The 22,368-nt window shown below is 51.3% G+C and overlaps 2 protein-coding genes and 2 non-coding genes across 5 annotated transcripts; 2 read left to right on the top strand and 2 right to left on the bottom strand.

Annotated features, from left to right (window-relative positions):
• Window positions 1-427: 427 nt before the first annotated feature.
• Window positions 428-11,657, top strand: LOC122363664 (NEDD8-activating enzyme E1 regulatory subunit-like). 2 transcript variants are annotated; one of them, XM_043333181.1, is made up of 11 exons: window positions 428-621; window positions 810-974; window positions 1,584-1,766; window positions 2,105-2,198; window positions 3,265-3,523; window positions 4,069-4,220; window positions 4,516-4,649; window positions 5,354-5,556; window positions 6,244-6,366; window positions 7,968-8,085; window positions 10,656-11,657. In XM_043333181.1, the coding sequence occupies exons 1-11, from the start codon at window positions 545-547 to the stop codon at window positions 10,855-10,857; spliced, it is 1,710 nt and encodes a 569-aa protein (XP_043189116.1). In that variant the 5' UTR covers window positions 428-544; the 3' UTR covers window positions 10,858-11,657. The 2 variants fall into 2 exon arrangements, with proteins under 2 accessions (XP_043189116.1, XP_043189117.1); XM_043333182.1 differs by having other exon boundaries at window positions 6,230-6,366.
• Window positions 6,041-6,122, top strand: Trnas-cga. The gene has a single exon. It is a non-coding gene; the product is annotated as a tRNA-Ser (tRNA).
• Trnas-cga lies at window positions 7,595-7,676 on the bottom strand. Its single transcript has one exon. It is a non-coding gene; the product is annotated as a tRNA-Ser (tRNA).
• LOC122363666 (vesicle-associated membrane protein-associated protein B-like) lies at window positions 11,391-22,368 on the bottom strand. Its single transcript, XM_043333183.1, has 6 exons — window positions 22,136-22,368; window positions 19,775-19,930; window positions 19,258-19,364; window positions 16,779-16,889; window positions 13,663-13,758; window positions 11,391-12,354 (listed from the first exon to the last, which is right to left on the bottom strand). Exons 1-6 carry the CDS (start codon window positions 22,191-22,193, stop codon window positions 12,187-12,189), a joined length of 696 nt encoding a protein of 231 aa, XP_043189118.1. The 5' UTR covers window positions 22,194-22,368; the 3' UTR covers window positions 11,391-12,186.

Raw genomic sequence — 22,368 nt, 5'->3', positions numbered from 1 at the left:
TTGTAACTTGCGATAAGTGGATGAGCGATGATTTTGAAAATTTAGCGACAAACGATAACGATAACCGATTTACTTAACAGCGATAATTATCATTTATCGTTTATCGCTCATCCTATCGCATGCGGAAACCACTGCCTAAACCTCATATTTCAAATTATCAATAACTATATAGTTTTGATTAGCACTGAAATAAATTCATGATATGAAGATATTTGTTGTAAAATATTAAGAGATTTGGGGCAAATTTGGCCAAGGCGCAATTGTCCGTAAAAACGGCTAAATCCATGCCAGCTATTATCCCGCAGGCTGAGGAGCAAAAGCAGTGAAGGATTTTTTCCTTATGAAGGATAACTTCAAAGACAAATACATATCCTGAGCTGCTGTGACGAATGTCGGCGCAGATATTCCTTTGATGCCGGCCGGTAACATTCGCTTATGGCTCGGATATTTGCGTGCTGTGCGGATTATTTTAATGCTGATAAATTTACGAATGCTCTTAAAGTTGAAGTGAAACGTACGTGAATCTGAATATTTCACTGATATTATGTCAGCCTCACCTGCTTCGAATCCGAAATCTCCGGATATTTCGGAGAAAAACAAGAAGTATGATCGGCAATTGAGGTATGTAATATAATTTTTTTCGTGTTTTCAGTGCTTATGCAAAATAAGGTTCAATATTTCATATTATTTTTCTAATTTCTGCTTTCAGATAATGCATCAAGCTCATTTTGGCAACCATATTTATCTTTGTGGGCTCCTAGGTACCCATTAACTGATTTTAACAATTTTAACAATTTCCACATTCTCAGGCTATGGGGAGACCATGGCCAGGCAGCTCTGGAATCTGCATCCGTCTGTCTCATCAATGCCACAGCCACAGGCACAGAGACGCTGAAGTCACTAGTTCTGGCTGGTCTGGGGTCATTCACTATTGTGGATGGCAAGATTGCAACTGCGGAAGACATCGGCAACAAGTGAGACATGACCTGTGTGAGATTTTCATCACCTTTAAGCTGAATATGTGCAATTTTCAGCTGGCATGCTTGTAAAAATATAGTACGTACAGGTAGTGTGAAAGTAACTTTTTATGACGGGCAACAGGTAAAGAATACCAAAGGCTGGTGCAGTTAACATTCAGATGGGTGATATTCTATTTTCCATCCTTTTGTCATGTCAAATTGCTCATTATGTATCAGTGCCATAGGCCATCAAAGGGAACTTTTGGAGCATTCAGTAGTTAATAGCAACTACAGGCCGGGTGATGCCAAGCTGCTGCCCAGCTCTAATCCTTTTACATTGAGACAGTTGATAGACCCATGGATGGCGCAATCCTCTATTGTGTAATTTTATCATAGTTCTTATCCTATCTCTGTCTGAAATAATGGTTAAGAAACACGGTTTCATTTTAATTTAACCTCAAACTCACTGATACAAATTAAGTAGATATTGAAATTAAGTTGATAAAAATCACTGATAAAAGTAGTTGAAATATTGCTCCAATGAACAGTAGCATCCATCATTTCTTCCCCATCCATTCAAATCATTTCACCCATTCCCTGTGTACTGTCTCGTTGCCCTGTCAGTTTTTTCCTGCCGTCGGACTGCGCGGGGGAGAGCCGCGGCCGGTCCGCCTGCCGGCTGCTGCTGGAGCTGAACCCGGACGTGCGCGGCCAGCACGTGGAGCAGCCGCTGGAGAGGCTGCTGGACACGGAGCCGGACCGGCTGCAGGCCTTCAGCGTGGTGGTGGCCACCGAGCTCACCGACAGGTCAGCAGGGGAGGGGGGGGGGGCAGAGACCTCACAGGCGGGTCAGCAGGGGAGGGGGCAACAATCCTACCGACAGGCCAGGTCAGAACTGGAATCTCAACGGCCTTATCGAAAATTCTTACGATCGACATTCTTACGATACTTTTTCGAAGTGGCCTCTTCGCGTTATTGAACGTTGCCATTTCATTTATGGACAGTGCGGAATAAAATCTTATGTGCCAAGAGAAGTTGTTCGGAAGAATTAAATGTGTTGGCGTCCTAGAACGGTAGATCATTACCGTATCCGGTGCGATCATCCGCGCCGTTCCTCGCTCCTAACTCCCTCCCTAACCCCGCAGCTGTCTGTCGCGTCTCTCGGAGGTGCTCTGGTCGCACAATGTGCCCCTGCTGGTCGCCAGAAGTTACGGCCTCGTCGGCAGTATACGCCTACAGGTGAGAGCGACCGGCCCGACACCTACCGGCGGGGCGGGGAACCAAAGCCCCAGCGCCTTTTCTCCGCGGCGCCTGTCGGGTCGACCTTCCTGGGTGCGCAATAGGTGTCAGGATTGCCCCAATCGCTGTCTGAGCCGGTGTCTGGGACATTGTCTGGGCTGCCGTTAGTCGGCGACAAATAAGGACCGTCTGCGAATAGATAACGGACCGGTCCGAATCCGTCGATAAATCCGCGAGTTTTGCGTGCAGCTGGAGCATTTGCATGGCGCGTGGGCAGTAGCTACCTACTTCAATATGCGACGATACGGCACACCTAGGGGCTAGTTTGTGACGTGTTGGCACTGGACTGGAAAAAGTAGCAATACGCTCCGTTTGTGCTGTAACGAGTGCGGTGCTACTGTACTACGACGTCCAGCTGGGTTGCAGGGAACCTCATGGCACTCATTTCCCTGAGAACGGAGATTGCAACGTCGCACATGCATTGGCAGATGGTCGATGGCGACATGATCTCCCCGATAGTATGTTGTCTTGTTTACTCCAAACTCGGTGTAGTGAGGGCATTCAGACGATATTCATCGCTGATTGTATCATACATGGAACGTGTTTTAGCAGATTTCTATGTTTTCTCCTGCCGCGTGCTGTAATATATCTTGTGGATATAATCCGAGATCGAGATGGATTTAATTCGAAATCGAAGCTGTTGACGTTCCTACCTGTGATTTGTACAACCCGTCAATAAGTGCTCAGTAGTTCCCTCGTGACCCGGACCCTGACCTGGGACCATTCCCCTGACCTTTGACCCATCTCCGAACCTGTGATGCCAGGCCCTGACCTGCGACCCGCTCCTGACTTGTGACCCTGGACACAGACCTGTGACCCGTCTCCAGACCTGTGACCTCTGCCCTGACCTGTGACCCTCCCCCGTCTCTCTCAGGTCCGGGAGCACCTGGTGGTCGAGTCGCACCCGGACCCTGACCTGTGACTGTCCCTCCCCGTTTCTCAGGTCCGGGAGCACCTGGTGGTCGAGTCGCACCCGTCCTTTGACCTGTGACCCCCCGTCTCTCAGGTCCGGGAGCACCTGGTGGTCGAGTCGCACCCGGACCCGGACAGCGTGGTGGCCGACCTACGCCTGCTGCAGCCGTTCCCGGCGCTGGCCGCCTTCTGCGACTCGCAGCAGCTGGAGGCCATGGACCGGGCCGCGCACGGACACACGCCCTTCCTGGTGCTGCTGTATAAGGCGCTGCAGCGGTGGCGGGACGAGCACGACGGAGCGCCGCCCAGCGGCTACCGCGAGAAGAAACAGTTCAAGGAGACACTGCAGCAGTGTAGGTGGCGCGAATGACGAGGGAAAGGTCTTGGGTATGGATTTGATGAGCCGTGTATATGTGCTTTGTGGTCGAAGAGTCGTAACATGCAATGCCGTGTCGGGGCTCACATGACACACCACAATCCACATTGATCTGATCTCAGATCCTTCACCACCGCCCTTTGGCGGAACCTCTCCTTTCAAACACATGTCCTATTCTCACCTGTGAGTTTTGATTGACTCCAGACCCGTTGTCCTCTGACGATCCCTAGTCTGACATATTACCTTGACCCTGTCTCCGACCCCTAACTCCCCCCCCCCTGGTGCCCCTAAGTCCGTCTGAGGACGTCTGACGGTGTCCCGGAGCTAGGGTCCCCTGACCTGTGACCCCTGACCTGTGACCTCTGACCTGTGACCTCTGACCTGTGACCTCTGACCTGTGACCCCTGACCTGTGACCCCTGTCCTGTGACCCCTGACCTGTGACCCCTGACCTGTGACCCCTGACCTGTGACCCCTGACCTGTGACCCCTGACCTGTGACCTCTGACCCCGCTGCCCCACAGTCCGTCTGAGGACGGCTGACGGCGTGCCGGAGCTGGAGGAGAACTTTGACGAGGCAGAGCGGGCCGTCAACACGCTGCTGACGCCACCCTCGGTGCCGGAGGCGGTGCGGACCCTCTTCGCCAGCCAGCAGTGCAACAGCCTCACCGCCAAGGTACCGACGGCGGAGGAACTACGGCGGGCTGTTGGACATTGGAGGACGTGTTGGTGGTACCTGTTAACTTAACGGTGCTGGAAAACGTGGAGCCACAACACTTCTCTGAATATTCACTGAACCCCTCTGTTTCGTCCTCTTCCCAGAGTAAGGACTTCTGGGTGTTGTCTCCCTCTGTCTATAGGCTGACTCGCTCCCTCCCTTCTCCCCCTCTCAGAGTGACGACTTTTGGGTGTTGTCTCCCTCTGTCTGTAGGCTGACGCGCTCCCTCCCTCCCTCCCCTCTCTCCCCTCAGAGTGACGACTTCTGGGTGTTGGTGAAGGCGCTGCACGAGTATGTGGAGAACGAGGGCGAGGGCCTGCTGCCGGTGCGCGGCCCCATTCCGGACATGTTCTCCGACTCGGACCGCTACATACAGCTGCAGAACATGTGAGTTACGGCGTGAGAGAGGTAGTGAGGCGTGGGTGAGAAGGGACATGTAGGTCACGATGTGTGAGAGAGATACAGTGAGATTTGAATGGAAGCGGGGGGGGGGGGGAGGTGGTGAGAAGGGACAAGTGAAGTGAGTCATGGAGCGTACAAGGTAGTGAGACATGGGTGAGAACAAGTGGGAATGTGAGAAAGGAATCAGGAGGCTGGTTATTGTTGTGTGCAACCTTTCTTGGATAACTGTGTGCGGTCGGATTGCGGTTTGGACTGGGTTCGCGGCAATGCTCTGATGCGGTCACGAGTGTTAAACTGTGGCGTGATATGGTTTATAGTTTGTACTTTGGTCTAATGGCGCAAAGTCGAAGTCTCCCGGCTCGAGCGGTGGTATCTTTGCCAGCACGATAGCACGACGGTATCACTCACGGACTTCTTACAACCTTTTTGAGCCAGATATCGTTCACCTCTGCAGGCCTTAACTCCTTCATTGTGACCCAATAATTGATGCTAACTTTCGTGCGCACATACTGCCGGGGCAATATAAGCTGACCACTTCCCGGGGGCCCGGAGTTACCAGAGAAGGCCCCTGTCAGACCCATCCGACCTGTCTCCCCGTCCCCAGTTACCGCGAGGAGTCGCGGCGCGGCGCCGACCCTCTGACCCCCTCTGACCCCTCTGTGACCCCTGTGACCCCTCTGACCCGCCAGTTACCGGGAGGAGGCGCGGCGCGGCGCCGACCAGGTGCAGCGGCACGTCCACCTACTGTTGGAGAGCCTCGGCCGGCCGTCGGACGTCATCACCGAGGAGCAGGTGCGCCACTTCTGCCGCAACACGCACGCGCTGCGTGTGTTCGAGGGCACCGCCGTGCAGCAGGAGCTGCGCCACCTGCGGCTGCCCGCCAACGAAATGGGTACGTGAGCAGAGCGCTGGGATCGGACGGGATCGGACGGATGGGAGTGACGACCGTGACGTGAAAGGACAGGTCGTCCTGAACGGTTTGTCTTGACGGAAACCACTGTAGGCGGTCCAGTTACGTTTACTCACGGCCGAAATCGCCCCTGGCGGTAGGCCGAAAACACAAAGCAAGTTACGTTTACTGAAGTGCATAGTGGGTAACATTGTGTTCTGCACATGATACTTAGTACTTACCTCTATAAGCCATATACCATATATATGACCTTCAGTCTTCTGAGCCTACCTTTGACCGATATGACCAATATGACGCTTTACAGTTGAAGCAAATGTGATAAACCTGGTTCTGGAACCAGACATTTTAATGTGTCTAATTATTATGTGAGGCTGCATTGGGTGTGCCGTTGGCACGGTTAGATATAATTAAGGTAATTTTGTTAAAAAAATGTTGACGATTTTAGCCCAAAGCTTCGGCATTCGTAGCAGTCGTGGCCGAGTGGTTAAGGCGTCAGACTCGAAATCTGATGGGGTCTCCCCGCACAGGTTCGAATCCTGTCGGCTGCGTAGCTCCTTTGTTGCTGCTGATGACCTGCTCCAAGTCCTCCCGTCCCTTCTCTCCCCCACGTCGTCACCCCCATTCCCTGACCGTCCCCCACGGTCTGGGTCCCCAGCGGCGCACCTGCAGAACCCGGAGAGCGAGATGGTCATCTACGCGATGCTGCGCGCCGCGGAGCGGTTCCGATCCGAGTACAGCACGGCGCCCGGCGCCGAGGACGACCAGGTCGAGACGGACGTCATCAAACTCAAGGTGAGCGGCGCAGCGGAGGGAAGGGGAGGACGCGGGAAGACTGACACTGACATGGGGAGCCTGGATGTCAATCCGATCACTTACTGTAATAAAGCAAAAAGTAATTTGCGTCACGAGTGGTGTATTTATGTAGATTACAGTACGATGTATAGGTGTTAGGCTGCGCGGGCCAATCTATCTTACTATTTGAGGAGGGTGCGTCTGTCCGTTACCGAGGTCCCAACTTGGTGGTGCTTTGCGTGGACTACAGGCCAGACCGTTGCACCTAGCCCGGTGAAATTTGCACAACTTATAGATCAAGGATGCGCGACGTGCCTTTGAGGGGTCTTTTCTCGATCGGATTGATAGGGGGCGCGTGGCGCGTGCTCAAAAAGTGCAAATTCGCGTCATAGACTTTACATGTATAAATCGGCGTGCGAAATCGGGCGAAAACGGCTAATTTTGACCGACACGGGTCCAGTTCCCGTGCAATATCTTGGTGACCAGGGGTCCGACCGGCACGGGGAAATCAGCATCGTGTACAGAATTGAACGGGCTATTGAATGGTGTGCAATGCAGAGGATAGCACGCGCCACGTGCACCGGAGAGGGCACTTTTATTTGAAAAATTGCGGTTTTTGAGGGATTTTGGAATTAATCTTTTTTTTTTTAGGTGACCGTTAAATGGAGCGAGTTGAATCAACGCCTATTTGCAAGAGAAAGGTACCGCCTCTCATATAAAAATCGTGAAAAGCTGATTGATCCAAATCAAGGTGGTGCAAATCACAGGAGAAAATGGTGTTTGTCAATTTTGTGCCACTTTATTAATCACACGGGGTTTGCTGCATAACCTGATACCTTTGGCAATTGAATATGGTACCATTGGATAGAGCATTCAATTTTGTCCAATATTCACTCTTCATTTTCGCATGATAAGCAACAGTATCCTTAAAAATGTAAATGTTCCAAACCATTACATTGTCATTTTTAGCGAAATTCATCGATGGCCCTCAAAAGACTTCACCGCCAGTTTTCGAATCATTCTAAAGTGACACGGGCACCTCGATGCGATGCATCTTTTTTATTACAAAATGCTTGGCCGTCGAAAAGCAATCGAACGAGATGGATACCAGCCAAATCGACACAGACGAACCCAATACCCACGGGTCTGAAATAACCCTTCTTCGCGTGGCGGAGCACGCGGGTAACCCTAGTTGTGACCCATTTTCGGGGCAAGGTCGAAAAGTGTTCGCAGCCGACAGGATTCGAACCTGTGCGGGGAGACCCCATCAGATTTCGAGTCTGACGCCTTAACCACTCGGCCACGACTGCTTGCGTTGAAGTTGCTCTCAATGTGCATTCGAAATATAGTACAGTTCGCCACGGTCACGAGTGCTTTTTCATCGAATGCTCATATGTTGGACGCAACTAAGTAGAGTGTAGAATGCACCCTAGTGACATTGTCCTTCCAAAAGGAACTTGCGGAACCACTCATTCCCAGTCTGTACATGGTAGGACGAAAATACGAGTAGCTCCAATCCGCACCGCCGCACACCTCTGTGCAGTGTTGGCCGCTGTGCCGGGATGACAGCCGTCCCCCCCCCCCTCCCGTGTCGCCTGCAGGCGTGTCTGAGTCGCCTGCTGTCCGACTGGGGCTGCCAGAACACCATCAAGGACGACTACGTCCAGGAGTTCTGTCGGTACGGCGGCTCGGAGCTACACACCGTGGCTGCGCTGATCGGTACGGAACGGGGAGGGGCAGGGGAGTAGAGGAGGGGGCTGTGAGGATGGGGCAGGCGCTGGAGAGGGATTGAGCATTGAAAAGAGCGCCAGTAGTTAGAAATGAGCGATGCTTCCGGCCTTTTCACCGTTCCTGATTCACATTGAATGAATTTGCGTCTGTATCAATATCTCGATACCCCTGACTACTTACCACGATATTTCTGTCTAGTAAGGTCCCCTGACCACACCCATTGACTCCAAACCCCGACCTCAGTAGCTGACCGTGACCTTTCCTGAGCCCGCCGTCCGGCGGTCGCGGTGTTTACTCCCCCGAGCTGTGGCCGCCCGTCTCCGTCCCCTCTCCGTCCGCACTGTAGGCCGGCAGCCTGAAAAAGCGCTAGAAATTCCCCCAAACTGACTGTCCGCAATATGAACAAAATAGGTATCATTTAATCCCAAATTGATCGAAGAATACGATTCCGATGCTAGTTTTGCCCTAAGGTTAAAATTGAGGTCGTCAGTTGTCACCAAACACAAGACAATTTAGACTCTCTATAGGCCACCACATTTACCGATTTTAATGATGAACTTTAGTGGTAATTTATTAGTTGACCAATCGTCGTTTTGAACGAAATTTCCTGTCAGACTAATTCAGGGCACTGTTGTTCACTGTGCCAACATCATTCTGACATATTGCATCGCTTTTCTGCAAGATAAGCTAGCTGTTTGCAAGCAGCTGCAAGACGTAATTTAAAATCATATCCAATTTTTTAATTAGACTTTTATAAAAACGTTATTTCGAGCGGCTAAAAATGAACATTTCATACTAGCCTCTGATTACTCATCTTTTGATCCATATAGGTGCTTTGCTGCTTTTCCCTGCTACTTTTCGAGATATGCGCCAGTAAACCACATGATGTAGGGGCAATTGTCACCTCGCCGCTCTACTGAAGGCCCGGCGCTCTTTAAAACGCTGGAAGTTGTGAAAAACAAACGCTTATAATCTAAATGAAATATACGTCCCTGAGCTCAGAATTGATCAACGCACACAATGCTGTCAACATTTCTGGGCCAAACTCAAAAATTCAGTCATTATTAATCCCTAAACACAAGTCAGTGATAATCAACAACAACTTGCTCTTTAGTTAGACTTTTTGAGAAATGTTATTTCGAGCCGTTCAAAATGGTCATGCCATACAAACCACCAATAATCTTTCTGTCATGCCCTACTCGCAATTTTTGCTAATGCCTGCTACTCTTCGAGGTCACGTGACCTCACCATTAAAAGTGAATGGAGAAATATGGAAACTGTTGTTTTTGCGCATGGAATGATTTCAAACTATCTCAAGCACACGGAATCGTGATTTCGTGCACTCCTTGCAAGATTCGATGCTTTACTTTTGCATTTTTGACCTTCCGTGACGTCATTTATGACGTCACACCGGTCATAGGAGTTTCTCGTCAATAACTCATGATCAAATTGAGCCAGCGACTCAGGAAAGCCACCAATGGATTCGGGAAGACCTCCCGAATCGAATGATATGCGATACGACCTTCTTCGATTAAGTTCGTGGCCTGATGGGCTCTGAACTGACCTTGACTCGAGGTCAATACCTTAAGTTGACCTCACCCGAACAAAAAGTATACCATTCGACGCGCCTGAGCCAGGGGAACACGATGGTGCCAAAATCGCTGCTCTGCGGCCATTTTTTGCGAAATTATTTGCCAAAAACCAAACCCTGCCTTGGGCTTTTTGACTTCACCCCAGAGGTTACCGGTTGACCTGGGACCTTAAAATCGGGTATCAATCGTTCCGCCTTGAAACGGCGCACATGCTTGTTTTTTCCGCGAGGCTCTAGCTCCATTAGGGGCGAAACGGCAAAAAGGGGTCGTACCAACCCTCCCCCCCTCGGCCGGCCGAGGGGGTGGGGGGTCCGACAATAGGTCCGGCGAGGGTTAAGCAGCCCCACTTCGTTTTTAGCATGTTTGCTTGTCACTGAGATCAACAACTCAATCACAAATAATTTCTAGCACTTTTCCGGACCCCCGGCCCAGTGTGGTCCGCTGGCCGGTGTTCTGGCTCGACACAGGTGTTTGTTCAGCGTAAACAGCCGGCGCCGTCCGGAGATACCGCCGTCTCACCTGGACTGGGCGGAGGGATAGCCTATGGGACTGGGATAGCCGCTGGGGCTGTCCATGGCCGGGAAGATGGCTGGGAAGACTGTCCTGTGAGGCTGTGACGGGCCTGCGCTGTGAGGCTGTGACGGGCCACGGCGTTTAGAGCACGGCGCTGCGCCTTGTCAACCATTTCATCACGTTGCTCTCTTCGTCATTCCTCCTACACAGATTGTGACCTCTCACTGGCCTCCCTGTACTCGACTGTGACCTCCCGGTGACCTGTGCCGCTCTACTTTGGCCTGTACCGCCCGACTGTGAGCTCTCCGTGACCTGCGCCGCCGGACTGTGACCTCTCAGTAACCTAAGCCGCCCGACTGTGACCTCTTACCTCTCTGTGACCTCTCAGTAACCTAAACCGCGCGACTGTGACCCCTCTGTGACCTCCGACCTCTCTGTGTCATTTGTCTCCAGGGGGCTGCGCCGCCCACGAGGTCATCAAGCTGGTGACGGGGCAGTACGCGCCCATCGACAACACGTTCATCTACAACGGCATCAGCTCGTCCAGCGCCGTGTTCCGGCTGTGATAGGACTGTGCGATCTCTGCTCCGCCGCCGTCGCCGCTGCCGGCGGCGGGGCCGGCTATAGGACGCCTTGTGTATCAACTGTGCTATGAACTGTTAGGTGAACTGCGAGAACTTAATATGAACTGCGAACCAAGTGTCAAGGGAGTGTCGGGAAGAAATGCGGTAGAAGTGTTGGAAACCGTAGCTAAGACCATTATTACCCTGCTGAATTCCGTTTCTGAATGTGTTTCCGTGCCCTCAGTGTTCCGTGCTTTGTGCCGAAGTGTACCTCTATGTTGCCTCAGCCGTGCCGTGTTTGGAGAACTCATTCTAATGTCTCCCACAATGTGTTAGATGGTGGTACCGCGCCGACATGGTGTTACCGGACCTTTCGAGGTCCAGTACGTCCCGGAGCTCGCCGTGCTATGGAGGAGGTCTGGGAGGGACGGCGAACCGTCTCCCAGCCGTCGGTCGTGCCGCGCTCCCCGCGTATCCGGCGTGATCAGTGTTCCGTGAAACATCTCAGTGTTCCGTGAAACATCTGCTGACAATAGAAGTCGCATATGAATCGTAGAGAGGTACGGAAATGTGATGGCGATTGACGCGACAAATGAAGTGATGGTTAATGTATCAAAACCAAATGTAACATCTCCGAGAATTCGGTATATTTATGACTGATTACCGCCGACCTATTCGACTGACTTTGACTTGACCTTTGACTTGTCGGGTTGGTTTTTAGCGTTCAGCTACCCGGATAACGTTGCCGCCAGACGTATACGGCTAATGGACTGAGCCGGAGCGGCAGACGGACGGCAGACCACGTCTGCAAATAGAGCGCGCGGCACAGCGATCACTCGAGCGTGTATTGATCTGATCCTGGGAGGCAGCATACAGCTCTACAAATGGCAAATTAAACCGTATATACAGCGGGGCGGGGCGGGGCTCGGGTCAGCCGGTTGGACCGTGACCCAGACTAGCGTGGCGCGCGGCGCTCCGGGGCACGGCGGCGCTGCCCCTCCGCTCGGGCGGCCCGCTGGACCTCCGCCGGTCAGAGCCTCCTCGGAACACAGCGCCGGCACCGGGGATCGAACGGCGGGCGACCGCACCGCGGGACGGCGCGCCGGCGGTCGCCGCTCAGGGGGCACTTCCACTCGGGGACACACCCGGTCCGCCGCGGCGACGGGAGCGGCGCGGCACACACACCCAGCCGCCGCCGACACACCGACAACTCTCCGGCGGTCTGCTGCAGTTTCACCCGTCCTCAAATGTCTCTCGTCTCGACTTAAACCGTTCTTCCTCTCCGTCTCCTCATCTCAAACCGTCCCTCCTCTCGCCTCAAACCGTCCCTCCTCTCGTCCCAAACCGTCGCTCCTCTCGTCTCCTCCCGTCTCGGCGCGTCCCGTCCCGTGTCAGCGATAGGCCCGCTCCGGCGGCCGGCCCTAGATGACCAGCTTCCCGAGGATAACGCCGACGACCAGCGCTACCAGCGCCAGCACGTAGTACATCATGGGCTCGGCGGGCGCGGCGGTCGGCGGCAGAGAGGCCGCCGCCGAGGCCACCGGCCGGTCGCCGGCCGCCGCCTGGCGCCGCAGCCGCAGACCCTCCTCCTGAGTACGGGTGCAGAGGGGAGAGGTCAGCTGAGGCAGGGGTGGCTGGGTACGGGAAGGGGTGGTTCGGAGGGAGGAGGAGGACGGCGGGGTCGGCAGTGGACAAAAGGAGAGGAAAGGCATGGTCGCCAGGAGGGAATCAGCTGGAGGGGTAGCCGTACGAAGGGTAGTCGTAGTGAAGGCGGGTCCTTCATTGGCAAGGCGGGCAATCTTTCGGAAGATGATTCTACAGCGACACCAAACATGGAGCGGGGGTCGAAGCACCGAAAGAACACTGTTTTGGAGGCGGTACTAAAGTGGACGGTACAAAACCACTTAAACGAACGGTGTAAAACTGCTGGGAATGAGAGGATGCGTCAAACGTCAGGACATCTGAACAGTCAAGAGAACAAACCACAATAAATAACTAGAGTTCCAGGAAGAGTGGAAAGAGTAGGTACAAACGAATTGAATATACAGCAGGACGAAATGAGATGCCGCTAAGCGGTGCTACATATTCAGCGCACGCTGGAAGAGTGAAAGGCGGCTATGGCCCGGCTCAGCGGCTGAGAAGCCCTACGAGAGCTCGGCGAGGGCTGGTCAGAGACAGTCGGCTTCCTGCGGCCGGGGGTCTGATAGGGAGACGGACCAGTCTGGTCTGTGCGGGTCGCTGGGACCGGGTGGGAGTAGCGCCCGGAGCTCTGATAGTACCGGGGCTGACGGAGAGGGTAGAGTGCGCCGGGGGTGGGGGGTCTATACTAGTTACCAACACGCAGCCGTTGTGCGCCTCAAACATTCACTACTGTGTACCGGTGATCGGAGGGACGCATGGGAACTATGATTAATTCAGATGTTCCCACTTGCCACGAGTTCAATTAGCAAAGGGAACCTATCCTTCGACGGAACGGCTGACAGGAATCATCGAAGGCCTTGCATGCGTGATAGCCAAGACGTTACAATGCAATGAGTACATGAGTTGGCGCTACCCGCATCAAACACAGCTGCGAGTTAGTGCCACGCAATATCAGGTTGGAGTCACAGCGAAGCAGGCACACATGATGCGCGGCTTCCTCCTGTTGACGTCTGCTTTACGGGACGGAGTCACGACTCTGTGTGGTTTCATTAGCGGAAAAGCCGCTACCTCCCCTCATTAATTAAGGATTCCACGTTCATTACCGCACACCTGGTCTACGCCGCATCGCACGCACGGCGAACCCACAGCGCACACATGGAAAAAGGTGGGTTCATGCGTGGCGCTAGGGCTAGTTGTCAGGCGTGGTATAAAGGCCGGTATATTCGTGCCGTAATGGGCGGCTCACACGGACGCACCTTGAGCTGGAGATTCTCGGCCATGACGTTGCTGATCTCGTCCCTCAGGTGTTTGACCTCGTCCGTGGCAGTCTTGATGTCTTTGGGCTCCGGGTGCTGAAACCGATCGGGATGTGTCAGTCGCTTAGATGGTGACAGCTCCCTGAACAATTAGCATGAAGACGTGAATAGAGAGACCTTCGAGGGGTTGTAGTAGTTTCATTGGCGAACTTATAGTGATAGACAGCAACCGAAAACAATCAGGCAGTTGGCAACGGCAACCACAATAACTGCAGACTTCAGTATTCTGGGAAGCAATAACATGTCGATACCCTCACGGCAACATGAACCAACAGCAAAATGCCAGTTCAGCTCCCCCCTCCCACACAACAATCACAGCGTACAATGGCTATACCTGAACCGTCTCAAAGTTCAGGGCACCACCAGCAGTGGAGTCCCGACGGGTCCGTGGGCAGTGGACACAACCAGGGGCCAACCTGTTGGGTCCGACCACTACCTACCCTTGCTCACGACGGGGCGGGGATGGCCACTAACCCTGATGGCGGGGGCGGGGTACTGACCCTGACGGCGGGGGCGGGGAACTGACCCTACCGGCGCACACTGGGCCGGGGGCCCGGAAAAGTGCTAGAAATTATTTGTGATTGAGTTGTTGATCTCAGCGACAAGCAAACATGCTAAAAACGAAGTAGGGCTGCTTAACCCTCGCCGGACCTATTGTCGGACCCCCCACCCCCTCGGCCGGCCGAGGGGGGAGGGTTGGTACGACCCCTTTTCGCCGTTTCGCCCCTAATGGAGCTAGAGCCTCGCGGAAAAAACAAGCGTGTGCGCCGTTTCAAGACGGAACGATTGATACCCGATTTTAAGGTCCCATGTCAACCGGTAACCTCTGAGGTGAAGTCAAAAAGCCCAAGGAAGGTTTGGTTTTTGGTAAATAATTTCGCATAAAATGGCCGCAGAGCAGCGATTTTGGCACCATCGTGTTTGCCTGGCTCAGGCGCGTCGAATGGTATACTTTTGTTCGGGTGAGGTCAACTTAAGGTGTTGACCTTGAGTCAAGGTCAGGTCAGAGCCCATCAGGCCACGAACTTAATCGAATGAGGTCGTATTGCATATCATTCGATTCAGGAGGTCTTCACGAGTCCATTGGTGGCTTTCCCGAGTCGCTGGCTCAATTTGATCATGAGTTATTGACAAGAAACTCCTATGACCGTAGTGACGTCATAAATGACGTCACGGAAGGTCAAAAATGCAAAAGTAAAGCATCGGATCTTGCAAGGAGCGCATGAAATCACGATTCCGTGTGCTTGAGATAGTTTGAGATCATTCCATGCGCAAAAACAACAGTTTCCTTATCTCCCCATTTACTTTTAATGGTGATGTCACGTGACCTCGAAGAGTAGCAGGCATTAGCTAAAATTGCGAGTAGGGCATGACAGAAAGATGATTAGTGGTTTGTATGGCACGGTCATTTTTAGCGGCTCGAAATAACATTTCTCAAAAAGTCTAAATTAAGAGCAAGTTGTTGTTGATTATCACTGACTTGTGTTTGGGGGTTAATAATGACTGAATTTTTTAGTTTGGCCCAAAAATTTTGACAGCATTGTGTGCGTTGATCAATTCTGAGCTCAGGGACATATAATTTATTCAGATTATAAGCGTTAGTTTTTCACAACTTCCAGCGCTTTAAAGAGCGCCGGGCATTCAGTAGAGCGGCGAGGTGACAATTGCCCCTACATCATGTGGTTTACTGGCGCATATCTCGAAAAGTAGCAGGGAAAAGCAGCAAAGCACCTATATGGAACGAAAGATTAGTAATCAGCGGCTAGTATAAGATGTTTATTTTTAGCCGCTCGAAATAACGTTTTTATATAAGTCTATTTAAAAATTTAGATATGATTTTTATTTAGGTCTTGCAGCTGCTTGCAAAAAGCTAGCTTATCTTGCAGAAAAGCGATGCAATATGTAAGAATGTTGTTGGTACAGTGAACAACAGTGCCCTGAACTAGTCTGACAGAAAATTGCGTTCAAAACGACAACTGGTCAACTAATAAATATCAACTAAAGATTAGCATTAAAATCGGCAAATGTGGTGGCCACTAGCGAGTCTAAATAGTCTTGTGTTTGGTGACAACTGACCACCTCAATTTCGACCTTAGGGCAAAAATGGCATCGGAATCGTATTCTTCGATCAATTTGGGATTAAATGATTACGGAGCGAGCGAAGCGAGCGTAGTCTTTCCTTAGATTAACAGAAATTTCTGAGTATGAGCGGCCGGCCGGCCGGCCGGCCGTGGTCACGCTTTTGCGAGGCTTATATCTCAGCAACCACTTGACCGATTTACATGCGGTAAATTTTGTAGGGTAGCTTCATTCCTTCTACCAAGTATTGGACTATTCCCGATGCATGTGGGTGACCCCTTATGCACGTGCCACGTGCAAAACGAAGAGGTGTCACTTTTGTAATTGTTGCAATATCTCGGTAACTACTTGGCCGATTGCGCTGAAAGTTGGCATGTAGGTAGGCACCCACTAGGCACTACATATCCATGTGCCAGAGTTGGGGTGCTGCTGCACGTGCGCACGTGCAGGGGTCGTTTCCAGATCTCGAGAACGGCTCGACCGATTGCGCTCAAATTTGGTACACAGTTAGGGACCGGTTAGTAGGGTGCCGTGCACAAGTCAGTTGGGACCCATTTTGCACGTGCGCACGTGCAGGGTGCCGCTTCCAGATCTCGAGAACGGCTGGGCCGATTGTGCCCAAATTTGGCACATCGCTAGAGACCGGTTAGTAGGGTGCCGTGCACAAGTCAGTTGGAGGTACCCCCTCGCAATTTCGCACGTGCAAGGCCCACCCTCTCGCTCGCTCCGTTAGTCGCCCCAAAAGGCGTTATACTGGTACCTATTTTGTTCCTATTGCGGACAGTCAGTTTGGGGGAATTTCTAGCGCTTTTTCGGGCTGCCGGCCTACAGTGCGGCGGGTGCGGGGACGGGGTACTGACCCTGACTGCGGGGGCGGGGCTGGGGAACGGACCCTGACGGCGGGGGGCGGGGGACTGACCCTGACGGCGGGGGCGGGGAACTGACCCTGCCGGCGGGGGCGGGGGCGGGGCACTGACCCTGACGGCGGGGGCGGGCGCGGGCGTCTCCTCCGCCACGTCCGTCGGCAGTTCGAACACGCAGCGCATCTTGCTGGAGGTCATCACCTGCTCCGGGCTGGCGTTCTTCCACTGGAACAGGGACGGGGAGCGGTCAGAACAACACGGTAAAGCCACCGAGACACCACACAACACGATTTACCACCTGCTGGAGCAGTGGAACACCTAGCAACACAACTCATAACCAGGGATTCATAGCCTACATCAATTGGCGTTCTACCATAGTAACAAAAGGGCGAGACGGTTGGCACCATCAATTCAAATTCACCGTGAACAAGGCACCATCGTGCCACCCGCATCCTCATAAACAACGAACGGGCATACGAACGGACGGGCCCAACCACCGACACACCGGATGACGAGAGGAGTCTGATCATCGGGCCGAATCAGCGCCCCGGCGCGGCGAATGTCACCGCTCGGGTCAGATCGAGAGTCAAATGTCAGGGAATAGCAGATGGGCGGCGGACCAGCTCTCTCTCCCCCAGGGCTAAGTGGGCCGACTGGCAGCAGTTATTGAGATGCTTGGCGGGCACAGCATCAGGTCGATTTATCATACAGCATACGAAAGTTGCTTCGTTACTCGCCAATGAAAAGTAAAATCATGGCAAAAATGTGGAAATAAGTCTTTCGCAAATTGCACAATGCACATCTCATGTATTGTTTTTAGGGTTTATGTATTTATTACCGAGGTAAATTACAGAAGCTGCAAAAGATCATATAGCACAGATCATTGTAGCCTCCAAACAGTTCCCAGAAGCGCGTGTCGGTGCCCGGGGCCCCTCTGCCCCCTCCCGGTGTTTACTGTTCGCGCCATGACAGCAGCTGGCAGCCGGTCCGGTCCAGACGGAGCTATTCCCGGAGCCCATCGGCCCAGCACGGCAGCCACTTAAAGCCCGCGCGCCCCGGTCCTAATGAAGACGCATAAATCGGACCGGGTCGACTCAGCGGGTGACGTCACTCCGCGCCCGTGACGTCAGAGTGACGTGGTGTCGTGACGTTATAGACGGCGGAGAACGGCAGAGTTGATGCTGGCCGGGAATCGTAGACAAGGCCCAGCCGGATATATCCCCGGCGTTAAACTTGGCACGGCTGGTCGCAAACCGCGAGCCCAGCAGGAATACTTTTACCGACAGCCCACGAGACGAGACATTGTTTTGGACCGACTCCCGCGATCAGCCACGTTCAATTTGTGCAAACAGCATTCTCCCTGCTCGCTAACTTTCCGCCGTGGAATATTCCGGCGTGACTGATGGACAATGGACATTAGACTGGCGAACAAACCGTCACGAGCATGACGGACGACCATGCCGTCACACGTATAGACCATCAGTCATACCGTCACAAGAATGTGAGCCGGCCAAGACACCGTCACGACAGTCCCATCTGGTCATGGCTTTAGCTGGCCACCCGTGACCGTTTTAGGGGTTACCGTCTGTCTGACTCGGACAACGGGTCAATTATCGCCCCGATTACCACCTGTGACGGTGGACGGTGGACCCGCCCGGCGACTGAAGGTCAGGTCACTATCATTTTCAGTGATCACGAAACGCGATATCGGTCTGATCGGTGATGCATCCGATACGAGATTATATCAACAGAACAGCAGATACGATATCTCGTGCAAGGCCAGTTCATAGATCAAATTGCAGCCAATATCTTGACCAGCATTCATCATTTGCGTGGAATTTCGATCACATTTCAGCGACTATTAACAAGTAGACGGCGAAAGCGAAAATGACCCGAAGACAAACATAGGAAAAACAGAGCGACCATTGTGGTCAATGACTTTCGCTACATGAGCAACCAACCGCAAAATTATCGCGTGCAATGATTGTTTTGTCCAGCGCCTGTGTTCAACCCTTCCCGCTCCCCTTCCACAACAACACACAGCCTGAGTGGACGTGCCGGGACAGCCTGATCGCGTGTCAGACGTTACACTGCCCGCCCTATCTCGGCCTCATCGTCACGGCAGCGGCCGCGCGTGACCGTCCAGCGGTACCTCCTCGTCCGCTCCTCCCCTCCCGTAGGCGAGGGAGCCGAGACCGCAATATCAACCTCTGCATCGCCAAGTTTGGAAACGTGGAAAGACAGTGAATGTTCCAGCCAACACACATAATTGAGGTCCACAAGCTCGACGGAATGCCCATCAAATCAGCAGATCAAGACACATGAAAAACATAACACGATATACACCAGAACATCGCTGGGGACTGCTGCAAACTACGAAGCTTTCAACATTTCTGGCATTTCATGTTCCTTTAAAATAAAACGTACTTTGAGGCTCAGTGTAAGTTGACACAGAGTAAGCAAAAACAGCATAGTTTGACCGAAAATTAGACAGAAGTCCTTGACATTCTCAATAATATTATCATCGTGTCAAAGGATCTTCAGACCCAAGCCTAAGGCTAGCATGTGATGGGAGCAGTCTGCAGGCACTCACCAGAGATTCTAGGTCGCCAGTGTCTCCGTCTGGCAGGAACATGGTCTGCACCATAAACTTGTGCTTGTTCTTCTCAGCAGGGTCATAGTTAAAAGGCTGCAGCATTACTGTGAAGATATGAGACATTGTCATCAGTCAGCACCCAAGAGGCTGCGGAAGTTGAACTTAACTACACCTATCTCTGGAGGGTAGGACTCCTGTGGTTGCAATGAAAACTGGATTGCCCAGTTGTCACACCCAACAGCATCACATATTTCACATTGTAACACTGTCAGAAGGAGATGGAACTGGGTGCAGTCTCCCCTGTCAGCTACAGGAAGGCCAGCTGTCACATAATGAGACCTAAATGTTATCTGTCACACAAGGACAGGTCACCAGCTGTCACTGAGTGACAGAACATGACAGCAGACAGGCAGGAGAGATTTACAGGACTGTGGCTGCCACTGAGCAGACTATCAGTGAATGCAGATCGAGGCCCAGAGTCCAAGATGTGACTTGGGAATGGGATAGCCCTCACCTGCAATATTGGTTGATGCTCCTGCATTGAGGACTCCCTGGTTGGGTCGCACACAGTACCGCTTTGGTGCTGTGGTTTTTACCTTGAACGTAACCTTCTTGTCAGAAGTATTTGTAATTTTAAGACTGCTGCTTGACACTTCATCTTTAAATGGACCTGAAACATGAGGGCATGGTAAACTGTTAAAGGCATGTAGGTAACGCAAAAAGGACATATCACTTAAAGGACAAAAAGAGCTTCTAGAAACAGAGACACACAAAAGGTACCTACCCAGCTAGGTACATTTTTTACTGGGCAGCATGCATTTGCAGTGCAAAAGACTTGAGCGCTTACTTAGCAATAATTCTCTATTTGAAGGAGGCTTATGCAAATGATTGCTACTATAAAGAGCATTTAAATTAGACAATAGAAATAATCAAAGATACCTGCTCTGCTTCATCATCAAGACGAATAAATCACAAACCAGAACAAACTGATTTAGCTGTTCATTACTTTCTCAGAACATTGTAAAGCTAAGGTCCTTATAAATCATATGCAATGCATGCACACTTTTTATATAATTCATAGACACAAACAAAATGCAATTCAACCACCCAAACACTATAACTAACACAAAAAAGCTGAAAATTGGTCTCAGAATAAGGTTTAAGCATCCCAAACATGACAGAGCGAAGACAGTATCTGAGTATAACAAGCTTGAATTATCCAAAAAAAAAACAAGGAAAATTCCTGAGTACTAGCACCCCGCATGTATTGCCAATGACATATTTTCGAAACTCATACCTAGCAACTACCAATACCCGGAATCAGTAGGCGGAACTATGGTCAAGCGTACCCATTTTCGGGAACGCATTTTCGTTCCCATGTTTGGGAACGATAAACCCAAATATGGGAACGCCATGTAGGCATTATTTAAAACAAGAAAAAGAACCGTTAAATGACGTCCATAAAATATAAAACGATCGTGAACCGCCTGATATTTGTCTCAATATTGTTGGGAAAGAGTTTGATATTGTAACGCCCATCGTAGTTTCAAATCGTTCCCCTATTTCTAAAGCAGTCCATCATCCGGGCCGCGAGCCCAAATTTGGGAACGCTCTCGTACACTGGCGCTGCAAGCGTTCCTTATTATGGGAACGGCGTACCCAAAATTGGGAACGATTTCACCGACGCCTTTCAGGGGCTCTTTTCATTAACAAGCATCACGTCCAACGCCGCAAATTATTGTTAACGCAACAATCATCAGATGACCTTTCCGGCAAGACCGTCGCATGTTTCGCCCGGTCTTCTGCGCTTTTATTCCCGTCGATCTCGCAGCGGGCACGCCCCCCTCTGCAGGATTACGTAATTCACAACGCTCAGCGATGTTCAACAAGGTCTTCCATACCTATATCCACCGTCCGCGCCGAGGGTGGAGACATGTCAAGCACCTGTCTGTTTATCACCGATAGTTGACGAGCACAAGGAAGTATCCAAAAATGGGAACGCTGAATATGTAACACCCTCAAAACACCTAGTCCCAATGAAAATCTAGTTTTTTCCTTTCTTGATGAGTGTAAGTGGCAAAAGGCCTGGTAGGATGGGCACGAGGAATGATCGAAATCAGCATAAAAATTATAAATAAGCCACACAGAGCGACCTATATAAGAGAAATTCCCCCAAAACGATCACGCTTAGAAACACGGAAGACAAAAACCACGCTCATGACGCTCCTTATAAAACAACTCTAAACAGCTAGCATCCAAATAAAATATGTCTTTCTGGGATGATAAAATACAGTTGAATAATTTTAAACCACTGAAACTGAGTTTACAACAGTAGTTCGGTAAAATCACTGACGTTCCATGCGGTTGTGCGCCCCGACACCAAATGTCACCAATATTACCCCCGGACTGTCCGCGTGTTCGCTTGCATATGTCAGCATCTGGTGTCGCTAGTATGAAACTTCATAACCAGGCGAAAATTATTATACTTGACCTCAAAATGTAAAAACCGCTTCATTTTCCTTAAAATTGCAAGTTAAATGTAGTATAACCCATGTTTTCACCATTCCGTCATTTCAAAAAATCATTAAAAATATCATTCGACGGTCAATTTCCTTGTGCAACGGTCAGATTAAAGATAATTTTATAGAGACTTAGTAGATACTTAAATTAGCGTGCACTTTTTTGAGACGTGATGCACTAATGAGTTTTAGTGGGCGAACGGCCGAAAAATTACCTTCCGTTCCCATAAATGGGAACGCCCGTTCCCATATTTGGGAACTCCGTTCCCAAAAATGGGAACGTTCCTATATTTGGGTACTCATGACCATAGTTCCACCTACTGGAATGGCAATATTGGCAATGGCGCATAAAATACCTTTGAAGCGAAGTTGTGCGGGGTCAATGACAAGAAAGGAGTCTGATGTCGCCGCCATCTTCAGCCAACTGATCCAAGTATTACTGAATAATCTCAATATTACCAAAATAATAAATACAGAAATCCCATTCAGTTCACGCCCCTCCTTTCCACACCGCCAGCAGATATGTTGTCAAATTAGCGCATGCGTGACATATCTGACGTCAAACTGGAAGCAGTGCTGCCAGATTACT

The sequence above is a fragment of the Amphibalanus amphitrite genome, unplaced genomic scaffold (assembly GCF_019059575.1).
Source record: "Amphibalanus amphitrite isolate SeventyFive unplaced genomic scaffold, NRLGWU_Aamphi_draft 000633F_arrow, whole genome shotgun sequence".
In the NCBI taxonomy this organism is placed as follows: Eukaryota; Metazoa; Arthropoda; class Thecostraca; order Balanomorpha; family Balanidae; genus Amphibalanus; species Amphibalanus amphitrite.
This window is presented reverse-complemented; position numbering and strand designations above follow the sequence as displayed.